Here is an 8,443-nt window from a genome sequence, read left to right on the forward strand (position 1 = left end):
TGAATTTCTGCTCCATCCAGGGAAACCCCTTCACTACTAAATTCAGAAGCAGCTTCCCAGTTTGGCCAGCTGAGAAGGGAAATGAGGACAGAGAGAATGGAGAGGAGGAGGGAGGGAGGGAGAAAGGGAGAAGACGGAGAGGAGGGGAAGATGGAGGGGGGCGGAAGGGAGGAGAAGACGGAGAGGAGGAAGGAGGGAGGAAGGAAGGGGAAGACAGAGAGGAGAAGGGAGGGGAAGATGGAGGGGCGGGGGGGGGGGGGAAGGGAGGAAGGAAGGGGAAGACGAGGAGGAGGAGGAAGAGGGAGGGAGGAGAATAAAGAGAGGAGGAGGAAGAGGGAGGGGGAGAGGAGGAAGAGGGAGGGAGGACGAGAAGGGAAGAAGGAGAGGAGGGGGAAGGGAGGGGAAGACGGGAGGAGGAGGAAGAGCGAGGGAAGGGGGAAGATGGAGAGGAGGAGGGAGGATGGAGAGGGAAGACAGAAAGGAGGAGGGAGAGAGGACGCATAGTGAAGAGGGAGAGCGAGAGAGGGAGGGGAGGACGGAGAGGAGGAGGAAGTGGGAGGGGGAAGACGGAAAGGAGGAGGAAGAGGGAGGGAGGAGAAGAGGGTTAGGAGGAGGAGGAGGAGGATGGATGGAGACGAAGTCGGAGAGGAGTAGGGAGGAAGAGGGAAGGGGAAGAGGAAGAGGAGACAGAGAGGAGAAGGAAGGGGGAGACAGAGAGGAGGAGGAAGGGGGAAGAGGAAGGGGGAGACAGGGAGGAGGAGGAAGGGGGAGGAGGAAGGGGGAGACAGGGAGGAGGAGGAAGGGGGAGGAGGAAGGGGGAGACAGAGAAGAGGAGGAAGGGGGAGGGGGAAGAGGAAGGGGGAGACAGAGGAGGAGGAAGGGGGAAGAGGAAGGGGGAGACAGAGGAGGAGGAAGGGGGAAGAGGAAGGGGGAGACAGAGGAGGAGGAAGGGGGAAGAGGAAGGGGGAGACAGAGGAGGAGGAGGAGGGGGAAGAGGAAGGGGGAGACAGAGGAGGAGGAGGAAGGGGGAAGAGGAAGGGGGAGACAGAGGAGGAGGAGGAAGGGGGAAGAGGAAGGGGGAGACAGAGGAGGAGGAGGAAGGGGGGAAGAGGAAGGGGGAGACAGAGGAGGAGGAGGAAGGGGGAAGAGGAAGGGGGAGACAGAGGAGGAGGAGGAAGGGGGAAGAGGAAGGGGGAGACAGAGGAGGAGGAGGAAGGGGGAAGAGGAAGGGGGAGAGAGGGAGGAGGAGGAAGGGGAAGAGGAAGAGGAGACAGAGGAGGAGGAGGAAGGGGGAAGAGGAAGGGGGAGACAGAGGAGGAGGAGGAAGGGGGAAGAGGAAGGGGGAGACAGAGGAGGAGGAGGAAGGGGGAAGAGGAAGGGGGAGACAGAGGAGGAGAGGGAAGGGGAAGAGGAAGGGGGAGACAGAGGAGGAGGAGGAAGGGGGAGGGGAAGACAGAGAGGAGGATGGAGGGAGAGGAGGAAAGAGAGAGGGGAAGAAGGAGAGGAGGAGGATCAGTGGAGAGGAGGACGAGGCTGTCAGCGGGCGATCTTTTCGGCGGAATCCGGCGGGACGGGGGGGACAAGCCCGAACGGGGATCCAGCCCGAGTCGGCGGGACTCTGCCTCAGGCCCCATCCTCACGGAGTCCCCCAGGGGTACGGCCGGCCGAAGCGCGTGCACGCACGCACAGCTGCACGCGCGCACAAACACACCCGCATAGCACACGCGCGCGCACACACACACACACACCCATACCTTTCACCCTCCATTGTGCGCAGCCGGTGCGGAGATTGAACTCTGCATGGACCCGGGCGTCCCGGCCTCCCAGCCCCCCTGGCCCGGCCCCTCGGCAATCCGCAGGCAGCCAGCGGGAATGAGCGGGGCCGGGCTTGGGATGGAGCTCGGAGCCGGGGCCCGGCTGGGCTGGGGATCGGAGCTGGGGCCGAGCGGGCTGGGGCTCGGAGCCGGGGCCGGTCGGACTCAGAGTCAGTGATTCAGCATGGCTGCAATGGGATCCGTCTTCCTCGATCTATGTCAGAGGACCAGAGTTCTTCCTCTGACCGACTCCGAGAGCCAGCCGTGCTGCTCCGTCAACGGCGACGGAAAGCGCTTTTCCCAGAGCTCCCTGCAGCCCTTTCCCAGCAAAAAGCAGCATCCCCTCCCTCCCTCTCTCCCTCCTCCTACTCTACCCCCTCCCCCCCCATCCCCCGGCCCCGAGCTCGCTCCCCGGTCTCTTAGGAGCCGGGGCCGGGCTCCGCTAACCACGTGTGCAGCGGCCGCCCCGGTTGGGCTGCATCCTCCCCGGGGCTTCCCACAGCGGTCCGCATTTGCCCCAGGGGAGGCAGGAGGGGTGGACCTCCAGCGCTGCACTTGCCCCTCCCCGGCCTCGAACCTCGGGCGATCGTTCCTCTTTCCCCCCCGGCCGGGGCCGGCAGGCCGTCGGCTGACCTCCCCCTGAGGGTTGTCCGGAACTTGGGGCCAGGACCCCTTTTCCTCCTCCGCCCCCAGCCACCCTTTCCATCTACTTGGACGAAGCTCAAACCCTCCCTGCTGGGGGTCTCAGCCAGGGGCGCATTACGAGCACCAGTGGTGTCTGTCCTAGGGGGCTGCTGGACTCAACGGTCCTCCCCACAGCACATGGCAGAAGTGAGCCTTCCAGGTGCAGGTGCTAATGTCCTAGGACTGGGCGAGGGTGGGCTGGGCCTGGCTCTCTAGCTCACACGGGGGGCTGGAGTGGTCAGTAACCATCACCACCCATTCCAAGAAATTCTGGGTCAGCGACAGACGTGGGCACCGTCAATAGCCCTTGGGAGCTGGTAGGCATTTTCAGGGCAGCTTTAAACCATATCAGTCTGGGACAGGGGGCTTGGAGGAAGCACTGGAGAGATCTGGAGAAGGTACCGAGAAGACAAGGGCAGGTGAACGGGGGAGGGAGAAGCTTTTGTTAGCACTCTTCAGTCTGGTAAGATGAAGCTGAAAGGAGACCTGCTGGACCTCAACATCACAAAATGTGTGGGCCGAGCCAACCCAGAAGGGATGTTCACAAAATCAATCAACAGATTGCATTTACTGAGTGCTTACTATGTGCGGAGCACTGAACTAAGCATTGGAGAGAGTACAATATAACAGAGTTGGTAGACATATGCCCTGCCCATAACCAGCTGACAGTCTAGAGGGTGAGATGGACATTAATAGAAATAAGTTATGGATATGTACATAAGTGCTTTGGCGTTGAGGGTGGGGTGAATAAAGAATGCAAATCTAAATGCAAGGGCAATGCAGAAGGAGTGGGAGAAGAGGAGATGGGGGCTTGCAGGGAAGGCCTCTTGGAGATGTGCTTTTAATAAAGCTCTGAAGGTGGGGAGGGAAAGTGGTCATCTGTCTGATATAAAGAGGGAAGGAGTTACAGGCCAGATGTGGGATGCGGGCCAGGGGTCACCAGTGAGATATATGAAATCGAGGCACAGGGAGCAGATGAGCATTAAAGCAACGAAGCGTGTGGGCTGGGTTGTAGTAGGAAATCAAAGTAAGGTAAGAGCGGACAAAGTGAGTGTTTTAAAGCCAATAGTAAGGAGTTTCTGTTTGATGCAGACATGGATGGGTAACGACTGGAGGTTCTTAAGGACTGGGGAAACATTGGCAGAGCAGTTTTGTAGGAAAATGATCTGGGCATCAGAGTGAAGCATGGAGAGGCAGGGAGGTCAACAAGGAGGCTGATGCAGTAGTTGAGGCAGGCTAGGATAAGATAGATACATTACCTTGTATCTACCCCAGTGCTTAGAACAGTGCTTTGCACATAGTAAGCACTTAAATGCCATTATTATTATTATAAGAGCTTGGATTAATGTGGTAGCAGTTGGGATGGAAAGGAAAGAAGGAATTTAGCCATGTTGTTAAGGTGGAACCAACAGGATCTGGTGACAGACAATATGTAGGTTGAAGGAGAGATAAATCAAGGACAATGCCAAGGTTACGAGCTTGTGAGACAGGGAGGATGGTGATGCCGTCTACAGTGATGGGAAAGTCGGGAAGGAGAGGGTTTGATTAGGAACATGAGGAGTTCTGTTTTGGACATTTTAAGTCTGTGTCAGTGGAACATCCAAGTAGAGATGTCATGAAGGCAAGAGGAAATATGAGACTGCAGAGAAGGAGAGAGATCAGGGCTGGAGAGGGAGATCTGGGAATCATCTGCATAGAGATGATAGTTGAAGTCATGTGAGAAAATGAGTTTTCCAAGGGAGTGGGTGTAGATGGAGAATAGAAGGGGACCAGCGTGGCTCAGGGGAAAGAGCACGGGCTTTGGAGTCAGGGCTCATGAGTTCGAATCCCAGCTCTGCCACTTGTCGGCTGTGTGACTGTGGGCAAGTCACTTAACTTCTCTGTGCCTCAGTTCCCTCATCTGTAAAATGGGGATTAAGACTGTGAGCCCCACGTGGGACAACCTGATTCCCCTATGTCTACCCCAGCGCTTAGAACAGTGCTCGGCACATAGTAAGCGCTTAACAAATACCAACATTATTATTATTACCCAGAACCTTGAGGGACTCCAACAGTTAGAAGGTGGGAGGCTGAGAAGGAGCAGCCAGAGAGATAGGAAGAGAAACCAGAGAGGACAGTGTCAATGAAGCCAAGTTTAGATAATGTTTCAAGGAGAAGGGGGTTGTCCATGGTGTTGAAGGCATCTGAGGAGTCAAGGAGGATTAGGATGAAGTAGAGGCCATTGAATTAGCATGAAGGTGGTCATTGGTGACTTTAGATAGGGCAGTTTTCATGGAGTGAAGGGGACAGAAGCCACATTGGAGAGGGTCAAGGAGAGAATTAGAGGAGAAGTCGAGGTAGCAGGTGTAAGACAATCCCCTCCCCCTCCCCCTCCCCCTACTCTTCCCCCCACCAAACCCCCTCTTCACCCCCTCCCCCCTTCTCTCTTCCCCACCCATGCCCCATCCAGTCCTCTTGTCCCACCGCCACCCCTCATCCCCCTCTCCCCGTCCAGGGCCCCGCCACCTCCTTCCCATCCAAACCCCACCCCCCCCCCGCCCTTCCCCCCCTCCTCCCCTTGCACCCACAGCTACTTTCAAGTGTGGCCTCTGGAACCCCCGCTCTATTACGGGCAAGCTACCTTTCATCCATGACCTTTACCTCTCCCGCTCTCTCCTCCTCCTCGCCCTTTCGGAAATGTGGCTCTCTCCCGAAGACACGGTCTCCGCCGCCGCTCTCTCCAGCGGAGGCCTCTCCTTCTCCCACTCCCCCAGACTCACCGGTAAGGGAGGAGGCGTCGGCTTCCTCCTCTCGCCCCGTTGCCACTTCCGCACTATCCCTCCTCCCCCGCTCCCTCTCCTTCCCCTCCTTCGAAGCCCATATCATTCGCCTCTACCACCCACTCCAGTTACTTGTCGCCGTCATCTACCGCCCTCCCGGTCCCACCTCCGACTTCTTCAACCACCTTGACCCCTTTCTCACCTTCCTTCTCTCCTTCTCTCTGCCCACTCTGATCCTTGGAGACTTCAACATCCATACGGATGTACCCGACGACTTCTCTGCCGCCCGCCTGCTATCCCTCCTCGACTCTGCCGACCTCCTCCTCCACCATACCGCGCCCACTCACCGACTCGGTCACACCCTCGATCTCGTCATCTCCTACCGCTGCACTATCTCCTCCCTCACCGACTCTGAAATCCCTCTCTCTGACCATAACCTTCTCACCTGCCTCATCTCTCACACTCCCTCCCCCTGCAAATCTTCGCTACTGCCCCACAGAGACCTCCGCTCTCTCGATCCCATCCGTCTTTCCAATAGCATCTCTCCTCACCTCGCCGCCCTGTCCTCTCTTCCCACTCTCGACGTTCAGGTCTCCGCTCTCAACTCCACCCTCTCTACTCATCTCGACTCTCTCGCCCCCTTTTCCCTCCGCCGCTCTCGCTCCACTAACCCACAGCCCTGGATCACCTCCTCCGTCCGCCTCCTACGCTCCTATGCTCGAGCTGCTGAGCGCTGCTGGCGAAAGTCCAAGCACCGAGCCGACCTCACACACTTCAAATTTATCCTTTCCTGCCTTAACTCTGCCCTCTCCTCCGCCAGGCAAAGCTTCTTCTCCTCCCTCATCGACACCCATGCCCGTCACCCCCGCCGATTGTTCCGGACCTTTAACTCTCTCCTTAGGCCCCCTGTTCCTCCCCCTCCCCCATCTCTCCCCCCCCAATGATCTGGCCACCTATTTCCTCACGAAAATCAACACGATCAGGTCTGAGCTCCCCAAAGTCACCCCTCTGCCTCTCCCCTCCCCCCCACCAACCCCCTCCCCTACTTTTCCATCCTTCCCTGCAGTATCCTCAGAGGAGATCTCCTCCCTCCTCACAAGTGCCACCCCCTCCACCTGCGCCTCGGACCCCATTCCCTCTCACCTTATTAAAACCATCGTCCCTGCCCTCCTCCCTTCCTTAACTTCTATTTTTAACCACTCAATCTCCAAGGGCTCCTTCCCCTCTGCCTTCAAACATGCCCACGTCTCCCCCATCCTAAAAAAACCCGCTCTTGACCCCACTTCCCCCTCCAGTTATCGTCTTATCTCCCTACTACCCTTCCTTTCCAAAATCCTAGAACGAGTCGTCTACAATCGATGCCTAGAATTCCTTAACTCCCATTCTCTCCTAGACCCCCTCCAATCTGGCTTCCGTCCCCTCCACTCTACCGAGACTGCTCTCTCTAAGGTCACCCGTGACCTCCTTCTTGCCAAATCCAATGGCTCCTACTCCATTCTGATCCTCCTTGACCTCTCTGCTGCCTTTGACACTGTCGACCATCCCCTCCTCCTCCATACCTTATCTCACCTTGGCTTCACGGACTCTGTCCTCTCCTGCTTCTCCTCTTACCTCTCTGGCCGATCATTCTCGGTCTCCTTCGCTGGAGCCTCCTCCCCCTCCCATCCTTTAACTGTTGGAGTTCCTCAAGGGTCAGTTCTTGGCCCTCTTCTGTTCTCCATTTACACTCACTCCCTCGGTGAACTCATCCGCTCTCACGGCTTTGACTACCATCTCTACGCCGATGACACGCAGATCTACATCTCCGCCCCGTCCTCTCCCCCTCCCTTCAGGCTCGCATCTCCTCCTGCCTCCGGGACGTCTCCACCTGGATGTCGGCCTGCCACCTAAAACTCAACATGAGCAAGACTGAGCTCCTCATCTTCCCTCCCAAACCCGGTCCTCTCCCAGACTTCTCTATCACCGTGGATGGCACGACCATCCTTCCCATCTCTCAGGCCCGCAATCTTGGTGTCATCCTTGACTCGTCCCTCTCGTTCACGCCACACATCCTATCCGTTACCAAGACCTGCCGGTTTCACCTCTACAATATCGCCAAGATCCGCCCTTTCCTCTCCACCCAAACGGCTACCTTACTATTACGGGCTCTCGTTATATCCCGGCTAGACTACTGTGTCAGCCTTCTCTCTGACCTCCCTTCCTCCTCTCTCGCCCCGCTCTGGTCTATTCTTCACTCCGCTGCCCGGCTCATCTTCCTGCAGAAACGATCTGGGCATGTCACTCCCCTTCTTAAACAACTCCAGTGGTTGCCTATCGACCTCCGCTCCAAACAAAAACTCCTCACTCTAGGCTTCAAGGCTCTCCATCACTTTGCCCCTTCCTACCTCTCCTCCCTTCTCTCTTTCTACCGCCCACCCCGCACGCTCCGCTCCTCTGCCGCCCACCTCCTCACCGTCCCTCGGTCTCGCCTATCCCGCCGTCGACCCCTGGGTCACGTCCTCCCGCGGTCCTGGAACGCCCTCCCTCCTCACCTCCGCCAAACTGATTCTCTTTCCCTCTTCAAAACCCTACTTAAAAATCACCTCCTCCAAGAGGCGTTCCCAGACTGAGCTCCTCTTCCCCCTCTACTCCCTCTGCCATCCCCCCTTTACCTCTCCGCAGCTAAAGCCTCATTTTCCCCTTTTCCCTCTGCTCCTCCACCTCTCCCTTCCCATCCCCACAGCACCGTACTTGTCCGCTCAACTGTATATATTTTCGTTACCCTATTTATTTTGTTAATGAATTGTACATTGCCTTGATTCTATTTAGTTGCCATTGTTTTTACGAGATGTTCTTCCCCTTGACGCTGTTTATTGCCATCGTTCTTGTCTGTCCGTCTCCCCCGATTAGACTGTAAGCCCGTCAAACGGCAGGGACTGTCTCTATCTGTTGCCGACTTGTTCATCCCAAGCGCTTAGTACAGTGCTCTGCACATAGTAAGCGCTCAATAAATACTATTGAATGAATGAATGAACACTCAAGGAGTTTGGGGAGGAATGGTAGGAAGGCGATGGGGTGAAAACTGGAGGGAGCCATGGGGTCAAGGAGAGGTCTTTTAGGGTTAGGGGATACATGAACATCTTGGAAACAGTAGAGAAGAAGCTATATGAAAGTAAACAGTTGAAGATGGAGGTCAGGGAGGGAAAA

General features: G+C 56.7%; 1 protein-coding gene across 4 annotated transcripts in view; it reads right to left on the minus strand.

Moving 5' to 3' along the window:
- The window catches only part of KLHL3 (kelch like family member 3), a 74,317-nt gene extending 72,165 nt beyond the window's left edge, over positions 1-2,152 (minus strand). For all 4 annotated transcript variants that reach the window (XM_029050785.1, XM_029050788.1, XM_029050787.1 and 1 more), the window contains exon 1: positions 1,755-2,152. In XM_029050785.1, the coding sequence (XP_028906618.1) occupies positions 1,755-1,768 (14 nt within the window). In that variant the 5' untranslated portion in view covers positions 1,769-2,152. The remainder of the gene's footprint in view (positions 1-1,754) is intronic.
- Between the last annotated feature and the right edge of the window lie 6,291 nt (positions 2,153-8,443).

The sequence above is a fragment of the Ornithorhynchus anatinus genome, chromosome X1 (genome assembly GCF_004115215.2).
Source record: "Ornithorhynchus anatinus isolate Pmale09 chromosome X1, mOrnAna1.pri.v4, whole genome shotgun sequence".
Taxonomy (NCBI): domain Eukaryota; kingdom Metazoa; phylum Chordata; class Mammalia; order Monotremata; family Ornithorhynchidae; genus Ornithorhynchus; species Ornithorhynchus anatinus.